This window comes from Staurois parvus, unplaced genomic scaffold (genome assembly GCF_062004578.1).
Source record: "Staurois parvus isolate SC_StPar_1 unplaced genomic scaffold, SC_StPar_1.0 ptg001288l, whole genome shotgun sequence".
In the NCBI taxonomy this organism is placed as follows: Eukaryota; Metazoa; Chordata; class Amphibia; order Anura; family Ranidae; genus Staurois; species Staurois parvus.
This window is the reverse complement of record NW_028319084.1, coordinates 404,741-430,949: the sequence shown is the minus strand read 5'-3', so window position 1 is coordinate 430,949 and position 26,209 is coordinate 404,741. Positions and strand designations below refer to the sequence as shown.

General features: G+C 51.7%; 1 protein-coding gene across 1 annotated transcript in view; it reads right to left on the bottom strand.

The window, feature by feature from the left end:
* CRIP3 (cysteine rich protein 3) overlaps positions 1-25,479 on the bottom strand; it is a 30,302-nt gene extending 4,823 nt beyond the window's left edge. The window contains exons 1-7 of the mRNA XM_089660919.1: positions 25,352-25,479; positions 20,672-20,766; positions 8,750-8,807; positions 5,259-5,381; positions 5,104-5,175; positions 4,923-5,017; positions 1,826-1,883 (exon numbers count right to left, since the gene is read on the bottom strand). Of these exons, the coding sequence (XP_089517045.1) occupies positions 1,826-1,883; positions 4,923-5,017; positions 5,104-5,175; positions 5,259-5,381; positions 8,750-8,807; positions 20,672-20,766; positions 25,352-25,394 (544 nt within the window). The 5' untranslated portion in view covers positions 25,395-25,479. The remainder of the gene's footprint in view (positions 1-1,825; positions 1,884-4,922; positions 5,018-5,103; positions 5,176-5,258; positions 5,382-8,749; positions 8,808-20,671; positions 20,767-25,351) is intronic.
* Between the last annotated feature and the right edge of the window lie 730 nt (positions 25,480-26,209).

Here is a 26,209-nt window from a genome sequence, read left to right as displayed (position 1 = left end):
CTGGAGTGCCTAGGTTGCCTAACCCTGGCATAGAATTGTGTCATTTTGCATGTGAAACTCAAATGGAATTAAAAGGAATAAACCCCTTCTTGCTGGCGCCTCCCAATGTCACAAACCCCTTAAAAGAGCCGGGAGACGCTGGCGCCTGAGGTGGGGGTATAGGGTCATGTGACCTCTGATTAGCCGTCACAGCAGTCATGATTGGAAAGCTCCCAATCACAAGCAGTGATTGGGACTTCTGAGGCACTGATAAGTGTCAGGAATGTGCAGGGCTCGCACTCTTGGCACATGTTTACTTACATTGGGTGTGCCCCCTGTGCTCCTTCATCCAGAGTGAAGGCACTAACACAGAAGGTGTGTTACTGGCCAGATCACCAGGTGAAAAACAGGGGGGAAAAGCCTAAATTAAAACAAATGCAGCCACTATAATGATTAATTTGATGCAAGATTTAGCATTTTTGATTTTTTACCATTTTAACCATTATTTAGAGACCAAAATAGGTGTCATGCAGGGGCGGGCTGACCATTTGGAAACTCTGGCACTGCCCGAGGGCCAGGGGTCGGTAGGGGGCCCCCATGAGATGCCCCGGTACCTTTTTCATAGGCTTTTTTTAGTATGGGCAAGGACACAGGGGCCCCGTGATCCCCTATTGCCCGGGGGCCCCATGAGTTGTCAGTCCGCCCCTGGTGTCATCCCTGTATGTTTACGGTGTGCACCCAAGACCAGTTGGGCAGGCTGAATGGAGCTCTCCCACGCTCCTGGTGAAGACTCAGGAACATACATACGCACGCCGATGACACCAGAGCCCCCGCCTGACGGAATCCCCACAATTAAACCTGCATTAAAGTGAAACTTGTCAACATGGGGTGGCCGCAGGCAGGGTTCCCATGCGCTTTGACCAGAACAATGAAAGGCTGACGTCATTGTAGCGCAGCTCTCCATTCTTGGAACAAGTTTAGATTTGTACATCTAAGGATTAGATGAGGAAATTATCCTGAATCAGAAAAAGAAAAAAAAAAAAAAGTTATTACAGCTCGGTGAGCAGACAACAGTTGTGGGAATATCCAGTTCGGTGGTTGTATTTCCAGGTCCCAGGGTTGGTCCTGAGAGATTCAGAATACACAGAGTATCCGAGGAGGATGTGTCACCTCCCTCCAGACTGGCAAAGGTAACAGCTTTCTGCATTTATTGCATTCTTCGAGTCGGATTCCCTGGCTGCTCAGTAAAGTTCTGGGGGGGGGGGTCGGGGGGAATTTATCCCACTACAGATGTGTAATCTCATACCAAGGTCGGAAATTAATCATGGTGAAGGAATGCACAGATACCAGAATATAGGCTGTGCCAGGCTCCACGTGCCGCCCTCAGATGTATAGAAACACGACATACACTGGGGGTTATTTACTAAAGCTGGAGGGTGCAAAATCTGGTGCAACTCTGCACAGCAACCAATCAGCTTCAAGGTGTTATTACCAAAGCTTAACTGAATAAGCTGACGCTCAAAGCTAATTGGCTACCATGCACAGCTACACCAGGTTCTACATGTACCAGTTTTAGTACCTCAAGTCACCCCCCCCCCCCCCCCCACCACACTACAATGGAAGCACAGGCAGATCACCACAGCAGGCACACAGGCTGAGCAATACTCCAAACAGCAGTCACCACTTTACCACATCATTCTTTATTCACATAAATATCACTGATTGAGAGAACCGAAAAGACAGCTCCACCACCACCACCAGAAACCTTAGCACGGGTGTGCAGCCTCTGGTTCTATGGACCCCTAACCAGTGAGGGATGAAGGAGCTTTGGTACTCCAGCACTGACCTTTTGGTCCAAAGAGATGTCCATAGCAGGGCACATGGCAGTATGGCAGGCCGTCATGCTAGAAAGGGAGCAGAGACATGGGTTAGAGCAGTGGTTCTCAACCTTCCTAATGCCGTGACCCTTTAATACAGTTCCTCATGTTGTGGTGACCCCCAACCATAAAATTATTTACCCAGCAATTATAATTCATGAGTGTCGTTTTACCTCCAATACTGCTGCTTTCAACACAGTAGCTGCTTTCAACACAGTAGCTGCTTTCAACACAGTAGCTGCTCTTTACACATCGGAAATGTGTTTTCTGATGGTCTTAGGATACCCCTGTGAAAGGGTCATTCGACCCCCAAAAGGGTCGCGACCCACAGGTTGAGAACCGCTGGGTTAGAGGTAGCAGTCATTACTGAGACAGTATAATATTTTTTGCTGTATAAATTCTCCCCATTTCCCCCACTCCTGCTACCTGTAGGATATAAATGTATTATTGACAACCCAAAAGCAAGCCTTCCACCTGCACAACAGCCCTCCCATTATCACATCTCCTTTCCTGCCTCTGCAACCATTACTTGCTGTCACATGTGCTAAACCATGCCCATTAAGCATCAACAGTTCTCATCCCTTCTCCCAACTCCGCACCTCCCTCCCGCCCGCCATCTCATTCCTTCTCCCAGCTCCGTGCCTCCCGCCCGCCATCTCATTCCTTCTCCCAGCTCCGCGCCTCCCACCCACCCGCCATCTCATCCCTTCTCCCAGCTCCGCGCCTCCCACCCACCCGCCATCTCATCCCTTCTCCCAGCTCCGCGCCTCCCACCCACCCGCCATCTCATCCCTTCTCCCAACTCCGCACCTCCCACCCACCCGCCATCTCATCCCTTCTCCCAACTCCGCACCTCCCACCCACCCGCCATCTCATCCCTTCTCCCAACTCCGCACCTCCCACCCACCCGCCATCTCATCCCTTCTCCCAACTCCGCACCTCCCACCCACCCGCCATCTCATCCCTTCTCCCAACTCCGCACCTCCCACCCACCCGCCATCTCATCCCTTCTCCCAACTCCGCACCTCCCACCCACCCGCCATCTCATCCCTTCTCCCAACTCCGCACCTCCCACCCACCCGCCATCTCATCCCTTCTCCCAACTCCGCACCTCCCACCCACCCGCCATCTCATCCCTTCTCCCAACTCCGCACCTCCCACCCACCCGCCATCTCATCCCTTCTCCCAACTCCGCACCTCCCACCCACCCGCCATCTCATCCCTTCTCCCAACTCCGCACCTCCCACCCACCCGCCATCTCATCCTTTCTCCCAACTCCGCACCTCCCTCCCGCCATCTCATCCCTTCTCCCAACTCCGCACCTCCCTCCCGCCCGCCATCTCATCCCTTCTCCCAACTCCGCGCTTCCCTCCCACCCGCCATCTCATCCCTTCTCTCAACGCCGCGCCTCCCACCCACCCGCCATCTAATCCCTTCTCCAAGCTCTGCGCCTCCCACCCGCCATCTCATCCCTTCTCCCAACTCCGCACCTCCCACCCGCCATCTCATCCCTTCTCCCAACTCCGCACCTCCCACCCGCCATCTCATCCCTTCTCCCAACTCCGCGCCTCCGACCCGCCATCTCATCCCTTCTCCCAACTCCGCACCTCCCTCCCGCCCGCCATCTCATCCCTTCTCCCAACGCCGCACGTCCCACCCACCATCTCATCCCTTCTCCCAACTCCGCACCTCCCACCCGCCATCGCATCCCTTCTCCCAACTCCGCGCCTCCCACCCACCCTCTCATCCCTTCTCCCAACGTCGCGCCTCCCACCCACCCGCCATCTCATCTCTTCTCTTCTCCCAACGCCGCGCCTCCCACCCACCCGCCCTCTCATCCCTTCTCCCAACACCGCGCCTCCCACCCACCCGTCATCTCATCCCTTCTCCCAACTCCGTGCCTCCCACCCGCCATCTCATCCCTTCTCCCAACTCCACGCCTCCCACCCGCCATCTCATCCCTTCTCCCAACTCCGCGCCTCCCACCCACCCGCCATCTCATCTCTTCTCTTCTCCCAACGCCGCGCCTCCCACCCACCCGCCATCTCATCTCATCTCTTCTCCCAACTCCGCGCTTCACTCCCGCCCTCTCATCCCTTCTCCCAACACCGCGCCTCCCACCCACCCGTCATCTCATCCCTTCTCCCAACTCCGTGCCTCCCACCCGCCATCTCATCCCTTCTCCCAACTCCACGCCTCCCACCCGCCATCTCATCCCTTCTCCCAACTCCGCGCCTCCCACCCGCCATTTCATCCCTTCTCCCAACTCCGCGCCTCCCACCCGCCAGCTCATCCCTTCTCCCAACTCCACGTCTCCCACCAGCCAGCTCATCCCTTCTCCCAACTACATGCATACCACTCGCCATCTCATCTCTTCTCCCAACTCTGCGCTTCCCACCCACCATCTCTTCTTCCACCTCCGTGCATCCCACCAGTCATCTCTCTTCTCCGAGCTCTGTGCATCCCACCTGTCATCTCTTCTCCGAGCATCCCACCAGTCATCTCTTCTCCGAGCTCTGTGCATCACACCCATCGCTTTTCTCCCAACTGCACTCCCAAATCCATCATCTCATCTTTTCTCCCAACTCTGTGCATCCCATGCTCCTATTCCTGCCATCACATCTCATGCTGCATTCAGAAACATTGTAAATATGAGCTTACAACTTTCCAACAATGGAGGCTAGAATGCCTAGTACACACGATGAGAATAAATCGGACCAAAAAATTAAAAAGCATTTTAAGTGAGCGCCTGATAATCTACTCGTCTAAATCTATCGTCTATTAATCTATCTATTCTCATTGTGTTTATTATGCACAAGACCCATTACATTACTATTTTCCACAGGAAACATCTTTGAATTGGATAAAAGGTGGAGCGTTTCAACATACCATTCAGATAGCATCATCTGTCTGACAGCCCTTAAATGCCACTTTTCAACCCCCACCCAAAAAAAAAAAAAAAAAAAAAAAAAAAAATCTTTCCACCCAATTCCACCAAGTGATACCACCATCACATCCTTCCTCACATTTCCCCAAGTCTCACAGCTGCCACATCTCTGCACTCACCTCCGCATGTCCCCCTGCAGTCAATGTCTTGCTGCAGCGCTGGCATCGGAGGCAGGGGCGGTGCCAGCTTCTGCCAAGTGACATCACCTTCTCCGCTGTAAGAAGACAGAGCTCAGCTCATATTTCTGAATGCTCGATCAGTACAGAAATTGGCAAATATAAAAAAGTGACAACTACTCACCAAAGTAGACAGCCTTTCCACAGCCTGGGCACATGGCAGTCTCTCCAGCAAATGTCCGTGTTGGGGCTACAACTGTACAAGAGAAGGACATACAGATGAGGTATTTCGAATAAAAGACCTTCCTCTATAGATTTTCCCTTGCGCTGGGTACACACCTCGTGTGGCAGGCTTGGCAGCATTGTTTGCAGCACTGACAACGGGGGCGACAGGACCCTGGTCCTCCGAGGCTCGAGGCGTCGTATCATAGATGTAGGACCCAACTCCACCAATGTTCACACCTAAAGGAGACATTCAGAGAGGATAATTGAAAGGAGAAAAGTAGACACCAGCGGGAAGAACACGAGGAAGGGGTAGAGAAGGCACCAGGGGGAAGAAAGGGTAGAGAAGGCACCAGGGGGGAAGAACACGAGGAAAGGGTAGAGAAGGCACCAGGGGGGAAGAACACGAGGAAAGGGTAGAGAAGGCACCAGGGGGGAAGAACACGAGGAAGGGGTAGAGAAGGCACCAGGGGGAAGAACACGAGGAAGGGGTAGAGAAGGCACCAGGGGGAAGAACACGAGGAAGGGGTAGAGAAGGCACCAGCGGGAAGAACACGAGGAAGGGGTAGAGAAGGCACCAGCGGGAAGAACACGAGGAAGGGGCAGAGAAGGCACCAGCGGGAAGAACACGAGGAAGGGGCAGAGAAGGCACCAGCGGGAAGAACACGAGGAAGGGGTAGAGAAGGCAGCAGCGGGAAGAACACGAGGAAGGGGCAGAGAAGGCACCAGCGGGAAGAACACGAGGAAGGGGCAGAGAAGGCACCAGCGGGAAGAACACGAGGAAGGGGTAGAGAAGGCACCAGCAGGAAGAACACGAGGAAGGGGTAGAGAAGGCACCAGCGGGAAGAACACGAGGAAGGGGTAGAGAAGGCACCAGCGGGAAGAACACGAGGAAGGGGTAGAGAAGGCACCAATGGGAAGAACACGAAGAGAGGTAGAGAAGGCACCAATGGGAAGAACACGAGGAAGGGATAGAGAAGGCACCAGCGGGAAGAACACGAGGAAGGGGTAGAGAAGGCACCAGCGGGAAGAACACGAGGAAGGGGTAGAGAAGGCACCAATGGGAAGAACACGAAGAAGGGGTAGAGAAGGCACCAATGGGAAGAACACGAAGAGAGGTAGAGAAGGCACCAATGGGAAACCCATGAGAGGATGATATTTTAAGATTGGACGGCAATAAGATTGACCTAAGAAAATAAGTTTAATTGCCAAGATAGATTGCAATTCATTGCTTCATATTGGACAGTTTAGGGATCAACAACCATGGTTCAAGTTGCTGGATGGAAGAGGCAACTATGCAAACCCAAAATTGGGGAGATATTTCCCAAAACACAAACCATTTCCAGCTAAAGAGGTTAACACAGAGCAAGAAAGGCCCAAAAATTTACAAAGATGTAATTTTCCCAAAACAGATGTACACGCTTTCTTTTTGGATGGAGTGGTAGGGTTGAAGTCTTTCAGGTTTTATTTGCTGTCTGTTTTCCTGCTGGGAATATCCACCCTTATTTCCTTTCCTGGAGTTATCCCATCACCCCGATACACAGTGTATAACCAGGGGGAATCTCCCACTGGGGACATAGACCCTTCCCCACGTTTGTTAATAAACGTTTTGGTTGGAGGTCCACTTGGACGCAAAAATATGCCAGTCGCGTGTTTTGCAATCTGTGAAGCTGTCAAAGGCGTAAGGCAGCAGGATTGTGCTGTATACAGGAAGTACGAATCAGTCCCAGCTGTGGTGTCAGTGAACTTGGAGACACAGGATGTCCTCTATTCCTGACACTATGAATAGAAGCCCGGACCGCAGAGGGCATGTCCTGACATATGGAGAACAATGACAAAGACGGGTGTCTTCTATTCCAATAGATGAATGGTGTGTGTGTACAAAGAAAAGGATTCCAAACACAAAATATGAATATTGGTAATAACAAATATAATTACAAGTAACAATAAATAAATCTTTGATAATATATCATGGCTGAACCTTGTATCATCCCTGTTCCCACAATCTGTACCATGTCGCCTCACTTACCTGGGATCTGTTACTTCCTGCATAGACACATTGCCATATTTGTATTAAATATATAATGAGCTATGAAGCCATTTTACTTAAAGCCAAACTAAGCTTTCAGATTAAAATCCGGAAAATACACTACAGGAGCATATAAAAAAAAAAAAAAAAAAAAAAAAAAAAAGTGTGCAAAGCTCATATTCCCTGCTGATTGTGAGAGGAAGCAGTGGTCTCTCCACAGAGGTCTGACATGCCCCCTACTGAGTCAGAGTCAAAGCACTCCAGAGCATGGATCCTGCTCTGTATTATGCTGGCACCAGACAGGCTTTTCTACTCAGGCGGCAGCTGGTTTAAAATAAAAATGAACTAATACTTTGCACACCTTTAATGTGCTGTATGTGGCTCATTTCCCCTTACAGTGCATCAGTCAGCCTTTTAGCTTGCCCAGAGGCAGACCACAATGCTGAAGTCTCCATCCTGGAATGGACCGGGTCTATGCCCACCTTGCACTCCATGTATGAAAGCTGCCAGTCATAATCACCCGAGTCCCCTTTGCCGGCAGCACATACTGGGAGATGAGATAAGAACATGGCAGACAGAACACATCCCAGGGTGTGACGGCCATCCGCTGCAGGACGATAAGATGCTTCACACAAAACAATCTTCTGTCCTATAGAAGAGCATGAAAAGTTCTGTCCAGCTTCAGTCAGCTTGCTTATTGAATTCACTTTGGCAGCATAACACTAGAAGAGATCCAGATCCTAACCCACAATGCCCCTGAATCATTTTCAAAGCACCTCACCCACCCGATACCCTTTTATTCACCTGGATAACCTTCAGCAAGCTCCCCATCTGATTCCTTAATCATCCCAATGCTCCTAAGCATGCCCCCCATCGGATCCCTCTGCCAAACAGATACCCCTCAGTGTGCCTCCCATCCGAACCCTCCCTTCCTATACAGAATTCCCCCAATATGATCCCCCCCCCCAATCCAAACCCACCACCCTACCCCAACACTTATCAGTGTGCTCCTCCATCTGATCGCTTCCCAACCCCTCAGCAAGCCTCCCATTCAACCCCCTCAAAGTGCCTTCCCCACCACCCTCATCTGACTACTCCCCAATCAAACACCCCTCAGCCTGTCACCTATCTGGTCCCTCTCCCACCTTGAAACCCCCTCAGCCTGATCCTTCACCCGAACCTACACCCTTCAGCATGCCCCCACATTCCAACCCCCCCCCCCCAATGCCCTGGGGGACAGGAAGGAGGTGAAAGTGCCCGGTATTGAGGTGGTTAAAAGGGGACGTCACGTTTATTTCACCAAGCACTATTTTTTTTTTCACTCTGGGTTTTTTTCAATACTATATTTTGAACACATCTTATATTAGGTATTATTCATTACTAAAAAAAAAAAAACAAAAAAAAACAAAAAAAAACAAAAAAAAACTTATAGCAGAACATTTTCTATGGTCTATTATTTAGAGAGGATATCCTCTTTGTGATTGTTGCTTAGTTAAGGCTTTATTCACTTGTTATACAGCATTTTTGCAGAGTTTCCTCCATTTTTAAACCCCGACACACCTTAGTATGTATCCTTTACCTTTAGGGCCAAACAGGACAGCATAGCACGGCTTGTGGCAGTATGGGCGTCCATCATGCTGGAGAGGAAAGAAGAAATATGAAAAACTGGTTATAATACGAACTAGAACACGACAGGAGAGCAGCAGCACCGATCCTGTGCACCCCACTATCCCCAATTGCTGTATCCCCCCCCCCCCTGCATTTATAAAAAGATAGAATTTCCCTCACAGCATTGGGCCCTTGAGTGTTAATTATTATTATTATTATACAGGATTTATATGACGCCAACAGTTTGCTCAGCACTTTACAATATAACAGGAGACAATACAGCAACAATACAGTTCAATACAAGAGGGATAGGAGGGCCCTGATCCTGGGAGCTTACAATCTAGGTGGGAGGGGCTAGTGGTACAAAAAGGTAATCGCTGTGGGGGATGGACTGGTAGGAGGAGTAGAAGATTCCATTATTAGCTGAGGGCAGGATAGGCTTCCCTTAAGAGAGAGGTTTTCAGAGATCGCCTAAAAGTGAGCAGAGTAGGCGATAGTCTGATAAATTGGGGTAGAGAGTTCCAGAGGATGGGGGAAGCTCTGGAGAAATCCTGGAGACGAGCATGGGAGGAGGAGACAAGGGAGCTAGAGAGCAGGAGGTCTTGCGAGGAGCGGAGAGGAAGGTTTGGGTGATATTTAGAGACAAGATCGTTGAGGTAATTTGGGGCAGAGTTATAAATGGCTTAATACGTTATTGTTTTGAATTTTATCTGTTGGGCAATGGGAAGCCAGTGGAGGGATTGGCAGAGAGGGGTGGAGGTCAGTGGAGGGATTGGCAGAGAGGGATGGAGGACACCAAATGGAGGCCAGTGGAGGGATTGGCAGAGAGGGGTGGAGGACACCAAATGGAGGGATTGGCAGAGAGGGGTGGAGGACACCAAATGGAGGTCAGTGGAGGGATTGGCAGAGAGGGGTGGAGGACACTGAGTGGAGGTCACTGGAGGGATTGGCAGAGAGGGGTGGAGGACACTGAGTGGAGGTCAGTGGAGGGATTGGCAGAGAGAGGTGGAGGACACTGAGTGGAGGTCACTGGAGGGATTGGCAGAGAGGGGTGGAGGACACTGAGTGGAGGTCAGTGGAGGGATTGGCAGAGAGGGGTGGAGGACACTGAGTGGAGGTCAGTGGAGGGATTGGCAGAGAGGGGTGGAGGACACTGAGTGGAGGTCAGTGGAGGGATTGGCAGAGAGGGGTGGCAGATACAGAACGGTTAGTAAGGTGGATGAGTCTGGCAGCAGCATTCATGATAGACTGAAGAGGGGATAGCCTGCGATGAGGTCGGCCAATGAGGAGGGAGTTACAATAGTCAAGGTGAGATATAACAAGGGAGTGAATAAGTTGCTTAGTAGCCAATTGAAAACAGATGAATGGATTCCCCCAGCCGCACACCAGGCACTCCCGTACATCAAGGAGATAATAGCAACCTTGGCCTATCTCCATTCTGGCCACGCCTCTGAAGTGTTTCACCCTGGCCATAGGGCTTAGTCATGGAGGTCATCCAAGACTAAGCCGCGTGGGCGGGGCGAAACGTGTCAGCCGTGTGACCAGGGCGGGATAGATCGAAGTTGCCATTATCTCCTTGATGTATGGGATCGCTTGGGTTGCGGCTTCTGGAACACTCCATTTGCTCTCAGCAAGCAGTTTAGGTGAATTCTACTCAGCCAGAACCCAGACTGAAACCTACTGGACCCGACTGTACAAGCCACAGCGGGGACCTGGAGTCCCTACCAGGTTCACAGAACACATTCCCCCATTCGAATATGCAGAGTAGATGAAGGAATCAATTGCCACTGATCGAATGAAAATTCTCCAACATTGCTATGTGACAGAAATCGAACGCAGGACTGACTTTTGTCAAACAGGAAAGGCCACAGATGGCTTGCGTCTGGTCCCTGCTGAACTGGATGAATTTCAATCCAGCTACGGCCAGCTGTGTATAGCGGGGGTCCCTTAGGCCCCTTTCAGACGAGGCGGATCCGTCAGCGTGATTCACCTGCTCAGTGGGGGAATCTCTCCATGACAGGTCTGTCCGCTCTGCTGCTGCAGACATTGCCGCTGATTTCAATGGGACAGTCAGATGGAAACAGACCGCCTGTCTGCTCACCCGACTCATCCGATCCTAGAGGGCTGGGGAACAGATACCCATCCGTCTGCTTTTGGTGTGCAGGATCAGATGACACCCGCCGGCCCATAGAAATCTATGAATGGACCAATTGGGTCCGCCTGAAAAAATGGCTAGGAGGACCCCATCAGTCTGCTCCTGTGAAAGGGGCCTAAACTGTCGGGTCCTTAGACTGTCCAGTACAGAGACCACTGCGCAGGGGGGGCCCCCAACACTGTATAGGGGGGCCGAACACTGCAAAGGGGGGGCCCCCACACTGTACAGTACAGAGAACACTGCGCAGGGGGGGCCCCCAACACTGTATAGGGGGGCCGAACACTGCAAAGGGGGGGCCCCCACACTGTACAGTACAGAGAACACTGCGCATAGGGGGGGGCCCCGACACTGTACAGTACAGAGAACACTGCACATAGGGGGCCCCCCGACACTGTACAAAGAACACCATATCGGGGGGCCCAAATCTGTACAGTACAGAGAACACTGCATAGGGGGCCCCCGACACTGTATAGTACAGAGAATACTGTGTATAGGGGGGCCCCCCGACACTGTATAGTACAGAGAACACTGTATGGGGGGGGCCCCCGACACTGTATAGTACAGAGAACACTGTATGGGGGGGCCCCCGACACTGTATAGTACAGAGAACACTGTATGGGGGGGCCCCCGACACTGTATAGTACAGAGAACACTGTATGGGGGGGCCCCCGACACTGTATAGTACAGAGAACACTGTATGGGGGGGCCCCCGACACTGTATAGTACAGAGAACACTGTATGGGGGGCCCCCCGACACTGTATAGTACAGAGAACACTGTATGGGGGGCCCCCCGACACTGTATAGTACAGAGAACACTGTATGGGGGGGCCCCCCCGACACTGTATAGTACAGAGAACACTGTGTATAGGGGGGCCCCCCACACTGTATAGTACAGAGAACACTGTGTATAGGGGGGCCCCGACACTGTATAGTACAGAGAACACTGTGTATAGGGGGGCCCCGACACTGTATAGTACAGAGAACACTGTATAGGGGGGCCCCGACACTGTATAGTACTGAGAACACTGTATAGGGGGGCCCCGACACTGTATAGTACAGAGAACACTGTATAGGGGGGCCCCGACACTGTATAGTACAGAGAACACTGTATAGGGGGGCCCCGACACTGTATAGTACAGAGAACACTGTATAGGGGGGCCCCGACACTGTATAGTACAGAGAACACTGTATAGGGGGGCCCCGACACTGTATAGTACAGAGAACACTGTGTATAGGGGGGCCCCGACACTGTATAGTACAGAGAACACTGTGTATAGGGGGGCCCCGACACTGTATAGTACTGAGAACACTGTGTATAGGGGGGCCCCGACACTATAGTACAGAGAACACTGAATAGGGGGGCCCCGACACTATAGTACAGAGAACACTGTATAGGGGGGCCCCCGACACTGTATAGTACAGAGAACACTGTATAGGGGGGCCCCGACACTGTATAGTACAGAGAACACTGTATAGGGGGCCCTCCACACTGTATAGTACAGAGAACACTGTATAGGGGGGCCCACACTGTATAGTACAGAGAACACTGTATAGGGGGGCCCCCACACTGTATAGTACAGAGAACACTGTATAGGGGGGCCCCGACACTGTATAGTACAGAGAACACTGTATAGGGGGGCCCCGACACTGTATAGTACAGAGAACACTGTATAGGGGGGCCCCGACACTGTATAGTACAGAGAACACTGTATAGGGGGCCCCCCACACTGTATAGTACAGAGAACACTGTATAGGGGGCCCCGACACTGTATAGTACAGAGAACACTGGTACCAGGGGCTCCAGAACAGTACACAGAACCCCATGTGTACCAGGGGGCCCTGTAACTGTACAGAAGACACTGTATACTAGGGGCCCCGGGACTGTACCACATACACTGACAAAATGATTTGATGGTATAGATGGGCAGCAGATACCGGGGTGTGGAATTTGGAACCGTAGCTCTGGGAAAGCAGCACGTTAATGAGTCTATTAGGGAGGCCGACACATTCCAGACGTCTCCACGCTTCACCGAACATCAACAGCCTGCTTCATTACCATCCCCCACTGCCACCCCACAGCTGGGACTGTCCCATCACAAGGCAGGCAGTGTACTGACACATACTGGGGTCACCACTATATAAAACACAGATCGGGGTCACCATCCTAACCTAGTCCAGGCACAGAAATCGGGGTCTCCAGAATACAGGCATGGAAATCCAGGTTACTATCGCATTACAGCGCAGGTACTGTAGAGACAATCGGGGTCACCGTCCCATCACAGTGCAGGCGGTATACAGACAGATTGGTGTCCCCAATGTACAGACACAGAGCTTGGTGTCCCCGATGTACAGACAGAAATTGGAGCTACCACCCTATTACAGCGCAGGCACTGTACAGACAAAATCAGGGTCACTGTCCCATCACAGTGCAGGCAGTATAGACAGAGCTCGGTGTCACTAATGTAGAGACAGAAATTGGGGCCACCACCCTATTACAGCACAGGTACTGTAGAGACAAAAATTGGGGTCACCGTCCCATCACAGTGCAGGCAGTACAGAGACAGATCGGTGTCCCCAAGGTACAGCCACAGAGCTCGGTGTCCCCAATGTACACACAAATTGGGGCCACCACCCTATTACTGCGCAGGCACTGTAGAGACAAAATCAGGGTCACCATCCCATCACAGTGCAGGCAGTGTACAGACACCGAGCACAGCGTCCCCAGTGTACAGACAGAAATTGGGGCCACCACCTTATTACAGCACAGGCACTGTACAGACACAGAGCACGGTGTCCCCAGTGTACAGACACAGAGCACGGTGTCCCCAGTGTACAGACACAGAGCACGGTGTCCCCAGTGTACAGACACAGAGCACGGTGTCCCCAGTGTACAGACACAGAGCACGGTGTCCCCAGTGTACAGACACAGAGCACGGTGTCCCCAGTGTACAGACACAGAGCACGGTGTCCCCAGTGTACAGACACAGAGCACGGTGTCCCCAGTGTACAGACACAGAGCACGGTGTCCCCAGTGTACAGACACAGAGCACGGTGTCCCCAGTGTACAGACACAGAGCACGGTGTCCCCAGTGTACAGACACAGAGCACGGTGTCCCCAGTGTACAGACACAGAGCACGGTGTCCCCAGTGTACAGACACAGAGCACGGTGTCCCCAGTGTACAGACACAGAGCACGGTGTCCCCAGTGTACAGACACAGAGCACGGTGTCCCCAGTGTACAGACAGAAATTGGGGTCACCACCCAATTACAGCGCAGGCACTGTAGAGACAAAATCGGGGTCACCGTCCCATCACAGTGCAGGCAGTATAGACAGAGCTCGGTGTCACTAATGTACAGACAGAAATTGGGGCCACCACCCTATTACAGCACAGGCACTGTAGAGACAAATTGGGGTCACCGTCCCATCACAGTGCAGGCAGTATAGAGACACAGAGCACAGTGTCCCCAAGGTACAGCCACAGAGCTTGGTGTCCCCAGTGTACAAACAGAAATTGGGGTCACCACCCAATTACAGCACAGGCTCTGTAGAGACAAATCAGAGTCACCGTCCCATGACAGTGCAGGCAGTATAGACAGAGCTCGGTGTCACTAATGTAGAGACAGAAATTGGGGTCACCACCCTATTACAGTGCAGGCACTGATACACCCAGGACTGGCACACATGGCATTCCCCGCATGCTGATCACACCTTAATCTACACCCTGTGACAGCTGCCGTCACACCCTCCATGCACAGCAGCTGCAGATTACCCCGGGGCCGGCCATGACAGATGGTGGGAACCCTGCGAGCGTATCAGTCTGCACACAGCTGAATGTTAAATCTGCCCGCACAGCCTGGAGTCCGGAAAAGCGTTTCATCCCCGAAAATGCTGGAAACGGAGCGCTGAGCGGTTGAACATTTTCCCACATTCCTGCTGCTGGAGGAGCGCGGAGTTATTTTTGAAGGATTCTTTCAGTAGCCAGGTTGAGCAGCTGCCAAGCGGAGAGGAATATGTCCGAGCTAAATGTAGTATAATTAGTGTGCGACATTAGAGTGTAAGCTCCTCTGGTGCAGTCTTCTTTGTACAACACTTCAGATCATGTCAGAGCTATAGAAATGAATAATCCCTGTGACTGTGGAGGGGACATTAGAGTGTAAGCTCCTCTGGTACAGAGACTGATGTGACTGTGGAGGGGACATTAGAGTGTAAGCTCCTCTGGTACAGAGATTGATGAGACTGGCTCAGTGCTCTCTGTACAGCGCTGCAGCATATGCCAGAGCCATATAAATGGCTAATAATGTGTGACTGTGGGGGGGGGGGGCATTAGAGCGCAAGCTCCTCTGGTGCAGAGACTGATGTATCTAGTCCAGTGTTCTCCGTACAGCACAACAGAATATGCCAAATATACATGGTTTAGGGGGGGGGGGAAAAAAAAAAAAAAAAAAAGTGATTTGCAGGAGCGAGCCCTGGTGGCCACTAATGTGGTGCAGGAAACGCACCAAATCCTGTGCGTTTCCCACATCGCATTGCAATCGCATGGCGCCCATACGATCTGGTACGGGTGTCAATGTTAAATTAACGACACCCCGAACAGAACGCAAAACTCGGTGCAATTACCAGAATTGGCATCGCACGAGTGTGAACACCCATACAATGCGTATCAGGTTCGGGGGGGAAATGATGGGATTTGAGCATTTACAAATGGCTCAAGACGCATTGCGGCCATCACTCGTGATTTGCATAGGAATGCGCTGCGGTGCCTGTGTGAATCACATGCGATGTGCTGCACCGTATTAGTGTGAAGCAGGACTGAAAGTGACAACATTTATGAGTTGAAAGTATGGGCAGCACAGTGGCTAAATGGTTAGCACTTCCGCCTGGCAGTACTAGGGTCGTTGGTTCAAATCCCAACCACAGCACCACCTGCCTGGAGTTTGCATGTTCTCCCTGTGCCTGTGTGGGTTTCCTCCGGGTACTCCAGTTTCCTCCTACACTTCAAAGACAAGCTGGTAGGTTAATTTGCTCCTGACTAAATTGTCCCTAGTATGTGTATGTATGAATGTGAGTTAGGGACCTTAGATTGTACGCCCCTTGAGGGTTAGGGACCTTAGATTGTACACCCCTGGGGGGCGGGGACTGATGTGAATGTACAATATATATGTAAAGCTCTGCGTAAATTGACAGCACTATATAAGTACCTGAAATAAATAAGTGATGGAAAATTCTTTTGTTTTCGCTGTGTGATGAGACACCTAGCCAAGAGGTGGGAAGCCTCAGTGTCATCATTCACCACATGTGCTGCTAGTAAAGAGTCCATTCACACTTGTGCAACTAGATCCAAAGTCACATGACAAGTCGCACCCCATGTTTCCCCAACGAGTACCATTCAAATCTGTGCGACTTGAAAAGTAGTTCCTGCACTACTTCGGTACGACTTTAGTCAAGTGAATGTAAAGTCGCACCACAAGTCGCACTGGAAATTGTGTGACTTTGGAGACGAGCGAATGGGGCCTAATAGAGTCATGTCAGAGTTTACTGAGCTTTAAAGAGGGCAAATTGTTGGTGCGGCTTAGCTGGAGCCTCTGTGACTGAAGTTGCCAACTTGCCGTGTCGCGAGGTCCAGTATCAAAAGGTTATGACGGCATATAAAGTTTCCGGGAAAACGGCAAAAGAGAGAAAAAAAAAAAAAAAAAAAAAAAAAGGAGGACCTTGCGCAGGATTGTGACCCAAAATAAGAAAACTGCTGCAAAAGGTGACTGCAGAGCTCAATCTTAGTCCATTTGAAAACTGCTGCAAAAGTCACTGCAGAGCTCAATCTTAGTCCATTTGAAGACTGTTGCAAAAGTGACTGCAGAGCTCAATCTTAGTCCATTTGAAGACTGCTGCAAAAGTGACTACAGAGCTCAATCTTAGTCCATTTGAAGACTGCTGCAAAAGTCATTGCAGTGCTCAATCTTAGTCCATTTGAAGACTGCTGCAAAAGTCACTGCAGAGCTCAATTTCAGTTTTCTTATTTTGGGTCACAATCCTGCTCAAGGTCCTTTTTGTCTCTTTTGGTCAGCTGACCATGTCGATCGCGCCTATATTTATTGGATGATGTTTTCCCAGAAAAAAACTGTACATGCCATCATAACTAGTGGTGCACCGAAATGAAAATTCTGGCGCCAAAATCGTAAATTCAAAATGCACTTGGCAGAAAACCAAAATGTGCAGTTTTTAAAAATGAATATATATATTTTTTGGAAAAAAAATACACGGATACATTTAAAAAAAAAAAAAAAAAAAAAACACAATATACACTCCAATTGATTGGTAAAATATGTAAGAGGATGTTACGGCAAGTAAATAGATACCAAACATGTCACGCTTTAAAATTGCGCATGCTCGTGGAATGGTGAGAAACTGCAGTACTTAATCTCCATGGGTGACACTTTAAAAATTTCTACAGGTTAGTACAGTAAAGTCACAGAGGAGGTCTAGTGCGAGAATTATTGCTTTTGCTCTGACATTCGTTGGTGATACCTCACGTGTGTAGTTTGAACACCATTTGCATATGTGGGCGTGGCCTACATATGCGTTCACCGCTATGTGTGAGCATGGTGGGGGACGGGGGAACTTTAAACTTTTTTTTTTTTTTAAATGTAATTTTTTTTTTTTTTTTTCACTGTTCCTTTTAAAACAATTGTAATCACTTTTATTCTTAATCACAAGAAATGCATCCCTTGTGATAGAAATAATTAGTGACAGGTCCTCTTTATGGAGAGACGGGGTCAATAAGACCCCACATCTCTCTTCTGCAATGTAAAGCATTGGATAAAAAAAAAAAAAAACCAAAAAAAAAAAAACCAATGATTTAGACATCGCTCTGGTCCTCCAAGGGCATAGAGATGAGTGGTGGCCATCTTTCCTTCACTCATCTCTATGCCCAGCGCTGGGATCAATGGTTTCTCAGGCAAGACTGAGCGGCGGCGGACGGGCGGGGTTTTTTTCAGCACCTGTATCAGCGCTTTTTTTCATTTCGGCCAACAGCCGAAAGGGGAGTTTTTGGCCGAAAGGTTTCTGCCATCAGAATTTCGGTGCATCCCTAGTCATAACCTTGGAGACTGTACCTTGCGACACGGCAAATAACTGGCAACTTCAGTCAGAGGCTCCAGCTAAGCGGCACCAACAATTCGCCCTCTTTGAACCTCAGTGATCTCTGACATGACTTCATATTACTAGCAGAGCATGCAGTGAGTGACAAAAGTCAGGCTTCCCACCTATTCGCTAGGTGTCTCATCACACAGCGGAAGCAAAAGAATGTTTCATCACTTCCGCTTTCAATGCGAAACACGTCGTCACTTTCACACCTGAAAATCATGTAGCATTTAAAACACCTGTATATGTAGAATAATAGTGTGTGGCTGTGGGGGGACATTAGAGTGTAAGCTCTTCTGGTACAGAGACTGCTGTAATGGCTCCGTGTTCCTTGTGCAGCGCTGCGGTATATGTCACAGCTATATAAACCCGTAGAATAATGCAATGGATCTTCTTGCTGCCTTTTCCTTTTCAGAAGGTTACACTGTGTACCAGACATAATCTGAAGGTCATGTCCATCTTCTGGATCAAGTCCTCCCCATACCCCCCCCCCCCCCCCCTCAGTTCGCTGGAGGCTGCTGAGCAGTGAAACATTTTCCCACATTCCTGCAGCTGGAGGAGCTCGGAGTTATTTTTAAAGGTTTCTCCTTCAATTGTCAGATTGAGCAGCTGCCAAGCGGAGGAATTTCCTGCCCCCCCTACACCCGGGCTGTGTACACTGTCATTATACGGAGGAGCGACACTCTGCAGTCTTGGATACGGCCCCTGTAAGGGGACAGGAAACCACGGAGGACAATGACTTGTATATATTATATTGCAGATTGTGTACACAGAGGTCACAGACCCCAAGATATTTCCACAGATTCACAGGGACCAACATGACTGGAAGTGAGAGATCTTAGCAGTTTTATCAATGGGAGCATCTACCGGTCATTATTATGTCAGAGGGGACATGGGGCGACCGGGCCCCGAGCTCAGCCGACTTCTGCCTCATTCCAGGGTGCTTCACAATGCAATGACCCCCACTGGAATAGACACCCCCATCCAGGGGCGGACTGACAATTCATGGGGCCCCCGGGCAATAGGGGATCATGGGGCCCCTTGTGTCCTTGCTCAAACTCAAAAAAGCCTATGAAAAAGGTACCAGGGGCATCTCATGGGGCCCCTACTGACCCCGGGCCCTCGGGCAGTTCCAAATGATCAGTCCGCCCCTGCCCCCATCCTCACCGACTCAAATCTGGGAACAGCCCAATATTCCACCTCACAAAGACCAGAACGGGGGGGGGCCCCCATAGTCCGACAGAACGGGGGGGGGCCCTCCATAGTCCGACAGAACGGGGGGGGGGCCCTCCATAGTCCGACAGAACGGGGGGGGGGGCCCTCCATAGTCCGACAGAACGGGGGGGGGGGCCCTCCATAGTCCGACAGAACGGGGGGGGGCCCTCCATAGTCCGACAGAACGGGGGGGGGGCCCTCCATAGTCCGACAGAACGGGGGGGGGGCCCTCCATAGTCCGACAGAACGGGGGGGGGGCCCTCCATAGTCCGACAGAACGGGGGGGGGCCCTCCATAGTCCGACAGAACGGGGGGGGGCCCTCCATAGTCCGACAGAACGGGGGGGCCCTCCATAGTCCGACAGAACGGGGGGGCCCTCCATAGTCCGACAGAACGGGGGGGCCCTCCATAGTCCGACAGAACGGGGGGGCCCTCCATAGTCCGACAGAACGGGGGGGCCCTCCATAGTCCGACAGAACGGGGGGGCCCTCCATAGTCCGACAGAACGGGGGGGCCCTCCATAGTCCGACAGAACGGGGGGGCCCTCCATAGTCCGACAGAACGGGGGGGCCCTCCATAGTCCGACAGAACGGGGGGGCCCTCCATAGTCCACCTCGCATAAAATGAGGAAAGAGACCCCGATATTCCCCCTCACAGAGACTGGCAGATAACCCCAATATTACCAACAGAGAATGGCGGAAGGGACCCCGATTTTCTCTCAAACAATGAGGAAGGGGACCCTGATATTCCCCCTCTCAGAAAGAGGCAGATAACACCCCTATATTCCCCCTCAGTGAATGGCAAAGTGGGCCCCCAATATTCCTCCTCACACAGGGGATGGGGGGACCACAATAGATAGATATTGCCACACACAGAATGGCAGGTGACCCAAAGTTACCAGCAATAGCGGAGTGGACTCTGATATTTCCCTCACACAGAGAATGGCGAATGAGGCCCCCCAATATTCCCCTCGCACATAGAAAGGCAGAGGGGGCCCTATACAGAGAACAGTGGGGGGCGGGGATGTTGGCAGTACACAGAGAAGGGTGGTGCGGGTGCCGTCTGCAGCTTCTGTACAATGAGCGTCTGTCTGGCTGGCAGGTCCCGGCACGTCTGATGCTTTACAAGGCGGCTAATGATCATCTGCAGACACTTCCTAATCTGACAGCACTGGGGTGTCTGCTACACACTATCTGCAGGGGCCCCTATTAATAGAGCCACACACTGATAATGGGGAGGGGGGGGGGGTGCTCTGGAGAAAGGAGAAATTACAGGAAGGTGAACAGATTCTGAGGGATGGATGAGCTGTATGAAGGAGAACAGAGGAAAGTTGCAGGAGGGTGCAGGATCTGATAACAGGAGGTCTCGGTATTGGGTTCTCACCTCTGCGTGTCCCCCGGCGGAGAGGACCTTGCTGCACATCTCACATTTCAGACAGAATCGGTGCCAGTTCTTCCCCAGAGAGCTGACCTTCTCCGCTGCAAGAAAAAAAAACACAGACTCATTATTCCTCTGTCTTGCCAGTGTGTGCCTGTGTGTGTGTGTGTGTGCTCCAGACCTATAAAACCCCGCCGTGGTATACGTGTGCGCGCCAGACCTACAAAAACCCGCCGTGGGGTATGGTGTGCGCCAGACCTACCAAAACCCCGCCGTGGTATACGTGTGTGCGCCAGACCTACAAAACCCCGCCGTGGTATACGTGTGTGCGCCAGACCTACAAAACCCCGCCGTGGTATACGTGTGTGCGCCAGACCTACAAAACCCCGCCGTGGTATACATGTGTGCGCCAGACCTACAAAAACCCCGCCATGGTATATGGTGTGTGTCAGACCTACAAAAACCCCGCCATGGTATATGGTGTGTGTCAGACCTACAAAAACCCCGCCGTGGTATATGTGTGTGTCAGACCTACAAAAACCCCGCCGTGGTATATGTGTGTGCGCCAGACCTACAAAACCCCGCCGTGGTATACGTGTGTGCGCCAGACCTACAAAACCCCGCCGTGGTATACGTGTGTGCGCCAGACCTACAAAACCCCGCCATGGTATATGGTGTGTGTCAGACTAGAATAGCCCCACCACAGTATATGGAGTGTCAGACCCACAAAAACCCTGTCATGGTATATGGCATGTGCTAAACCTACAAAACCCCTTGCCACTGTATATGGGGCGCAACGGACCTACAAAACCCCTTACCATTGTGTATGGGGAGCGCTGGACCTACAAAACCCCTTACCACTGTGTATGAGGCTCAACAGATCTACAAAACCCCTTGCCACTGTGTATGGGGCGCGCTGGATCTACAAAACCCCTTGCCACTGTATGGGGCGCGCTGGATCTACAAAACCCCTTGCCACTGTGTATGGGGCACGCTGGATCTACAAAACCCCTTGCCACTGTGTATGGGGCATGCTGGATCTACAAAACCCCTTGCCACTGTATGGGGCACGCTGGATCTACAAAACCCCTTGCCACTGTATGGGGCACGCTGGATCTACAAAACCCCTTGCCACTGTATGGGGCACGCTGGATCTACAAAACCCCTTGCCACTGTATGGGGCACGCTGGATCTACAAAACCCCTTGCCACTGTATGGGGCACGCTGGATCTACAAAACCCCTTGCCACTGTATGGGGCACGCTGGATCTACAAAACCCCTTGCCACTGTATGGGGCACGCTGGATCTACAAAACCCCTTGCCACTGTATGGGGCGCGCTGGATCTACAAAACCCCTTGCCACTGTATGGGGCGCGCTGGATCTACAAAACCCCTTGCCACTGTATGGGGCGCGCTGGAACTACAAAACCCCTTGCCACTGTGTATGGGGCACGCCGGACCTACAAAACCCCTTGCCATGTAGATGGGGTGCGCCAGACTAGAATAGCCCCACCACGGTATATGGAGTGTCAGAGCTACAAAAAAAAAAAAAAAAAAAACACACACCACGGTCACGGTATATGGCATGTGCTAAACCTACAAGAATCCTGACACTGTATATAGTGTGTGCCAGACTAAACAAGCCCCACCAGGGTACATGCAATGCGTTGGACCTACAAACCCCTGCCACTGTATATGGTGTGTGCTAGACAAACCCCCCCCAAACTACGTGGCGTGTGCGCCAGGCCCCATCACGGTACGTGGCGCGTGTGCCAGGCACACCCTGCCACAGTACATGGCATGTGCCAGCCTAGACAAACCTCACCAGTATATGGTGTGCCAACCCCTTCACGGTACATGGTGTGGGACAGATTAGGCAAACCAACACCCCAGGGTCCTTCTCGGCTCCTAGGGACAAACAGCAGAGGGCTGCACGTGCAGCCAAGAGCCACATTCTGCTAAGACACCATCATTATACTGATGACGGGTCCTCCCGGCTAGGATCCAATGTAGACTCAGTGGGGGTTATTTACTAAAACTGGAGAGTGCAAAAATCTGGTGCAGCTCAGCACAGAAACCAATCAGCTTCCAGGTTTTATTGTCAAGGCTTAATTGAACAAGTTGAAGTTAGCAGCTGATTGGTTTCTATGCAGAGCTGCACCAGATTTTGCACTCAAGTTTTAGTAAATCTTCCCGTGTCTGTGGACGACGCCATCTTGGTATACACAGGGCTTTGTTTCCTTATGTCAGTGCTCCGCTTTCCCCTCTGATGATTGGTAGGGAAATGATAAAGGTGGAAGTAGTACAGATCCACAGAACAGACGAAGCAAAGGCAGGGCGATCCTTGCACTGCAGGTCCTCAGGTACAGCTTCTCCTCCAGCAAGGAGAACAGAGCAGCAGAGTAGTGATATCCTATCATCACACGCGGAGTCTGTACAGAGTAGCAGTCAGAGGCAGCAGTGCCTTAGAGGATATCATACTGAAGGTGAGGCCACAGAACAGAAATGCCTCGGCACCAATAAAAGGGGGAAAACCAAACAAAGGTTGAGCTCTCGGGGCACCACTTGGCCACCATTGAGGTTTCTTTGTGTTCCCTATAACATAGAAAAACTTCAGGTTCACTTAAAGCAGAAGGACAACCAAAGCTCGCTTGGCTCCACTTCTTATAGATCTCCAATGGATCAGTTTGTTCTGCACTCCTGTGACCCGTTTTCAGTGGGCTGAACCTTGCTGTGGACTGACGTTACCTTGGCCTTGCAGGTTCGGGAAACATCCCGACTTTAAAGTTGGAATCCACCCAGGTGCCTGGGCAAGCAGCTGACACCGAGAGCCCGAGCCAGCCGCTCCCTCCCCCTCCTCAACCCAGCACTACAGTAAGCACTGGAGGGGAGGAGCAGAGAGCCGTTGACTGAGTCACTGAAGACTGAGACCTGAACGATCAGCAGTCTTTGATCGCTCAGTTCTCAGTCTTAGAAATGGCAGAGGACATTTGTAGCATAGATTGATGCTGCACCCACCTAGGAGATTATGATTTTTTTGTTTGCTGTAGATGGATGATGGGGGTTATATCAGGCACACAACAAATGGGGGGGGGGGGGTGATAGACATGTAGGCAATGATGGGGGCGATATATCAGACACACAAGGGGGGGGGGGGGATGATATATCAGACACACACAAGGGGGGGAGATGGATGATGGGGGTTATATATCTCGTGCACACACACACACAGCGGAGGGGGGATGGATGATGGGGGTTATATCACACACACACAGTGGAGATGATGGGGGGGGTTATTTATCACACACACAGTGGAGGGGGGGATGCATGATGGGGGTTATATATCACACACACAGGTGGAGGGGGGGGGGGGGGAGTGGATGGATGATGGGGGTTATATATCACACACAGGTGGAGGGGGGGATGGATGATGGGGGTTATATATCACACACGGGTGGAGGGGGGGATGGATGATGGGGGTTATATATCACACACGGGTGGAGGGGGGGATGGATGATGGGGGTTATATATCACACACGGGTGGAGGGGGGGATGGATGATGGGGGTTATATATCACACACGGGTGGAGGGGGGGATGGATGATGGGGGTTATATATCACACACACAGGTGGAGGGGGGGTGGATGATGGGGGTTATATATCACACACACAGGTGGAGGGGGGTTGGATGATGGGGGTTATGTATCTCACACACACAGGTGGAGGGGGGTTGGATGATGGGGGTTATGTATCTCACACACACAGGTGGAGGGGGGTTGGATGATGGGGGTTATGTATCTCACACACACAGGTGGAGGGGGGGGATGATGGGGGTTATGCATCTCACACACACAGGTGGAGGGGGGGATGATGGGGGTTATGCATCTCACACACACAGGTGGAGGGGGGGGGATGATGGGGGTTATGCATCTCACACACACAGGTGGAGGGGGGGGGGATGATGGGGGTTATGTATCTCACACACACAGGTGGAGGGGGGGGGGATGATGGGGGTTATGTATCTCACACACACAGGTGGAGGGGGGGGGGATGATGGGGGTTATGTATCTCACACACACAGGTGGAGGAGGGGGGGATGATGGGGGTTATGCATCTCACACACACAGGTGGAGGGGGGGGATGATGGGGGTTATGCATCTCACACACACAGGTGGAGGGGGGGGATGATGGGGGTTATGTATCTCACACACACAGGTGGAGGGGGGGGGGATGATGGGGGTTATGTATCTCACACACACAGGTGGAGGGGGGGGGATGATGGGGGTTATGTATCTCACACACACAGGTGGAGGGGGGGGGGATGATGGGGGTTATGTATCACACACACAGGTGGAGGGGGGGGGATGATGGGGGTTATGTATCACACACACAGGTGGAGGGGGGGGGTGGATGATGGGGGTTATATATATCACACACACAGTAGAGGGGGGGGGATGATGGGGGTTATGTATATATATATCACACACAGGTGGAGGGGGTGGATGATGGGGGTTATATATATATCACACACACAGTGGGGGTGGATGATGGGGGTTATATATATATCACACACACAGTGGGGGTGGATGATGGGGGTTATATATATATCACACACACAGTGGAGGGGGGGGATGATGGGGGTTATATATATCACACACAGTGGAGGGGGGGTATGGGATGAACTCACCGAAGTAGACGGTCTTATGACAGCGGGGACACGGGGAGCTCATCGTACAACTCGACTCCCTCAGATCTCCTGACAGGACTGAGCAGACTGAAGCTCCCGCGCAGCATCCCCCTCACCGAAACCCCGCCCATCCCTGCCTGGTTAATGGTTTCTTTCATAAAGACCCCGCCCCTAAATTTAACCCCGCCCTACCAGCCCAATTTTACTCTTCATAGAGACCACGCCCGCTGTACTTGACCCCGCCCCGAATGTACCTCAAGTCAAAGGCTCCTTTATAAAGATCCCGCCCCCAATGCAAACCCCACCCCGCCAGCGTGTTCTTATTCTTCATAGAGACCTCGCCTGCTCCTTCCCGACCCCGCCCCGGCTGCCCTCCCCTCTACACCCTGTATGGTGCAGCCTGGCAGGAGCACCAGGAGAGGGGCGGAGCGGGGAGCAGAGGGGCGGGGCGGGACATTTCTGCCAGTTCTTCTTTGCAGAATCGCTCAGGCTGTCAGATTGGATGGAGAGAGCCTGGGAACAGCAATTTTCAGGTCTGGCCACAGATTCTCCATTGGGTTTCGGTCTGGATCAGGGGCAGACTGACAACTCATGGGGCCCCCGGGCAATAGGGGATCATGGGGCCCCTGTGTCCTTGCCCAAACTCAAAAAAGCCTATGAAAAAGGTACCAGGGGCATCTCATGGGGCCCCCTACTGACCCCGGGCCCTCGGGCAGTACCCAAGTTTCCAAATGGTCAGTCTGCCCCTGGTTAGGACTGTGACTGGGCCATTCTAACACATGAAGATGCTTTGATCTGAACCATTCCATTGTAGCTCTGGGTACACAGTGGATATAAAATGTCTTCACACCCCCGATA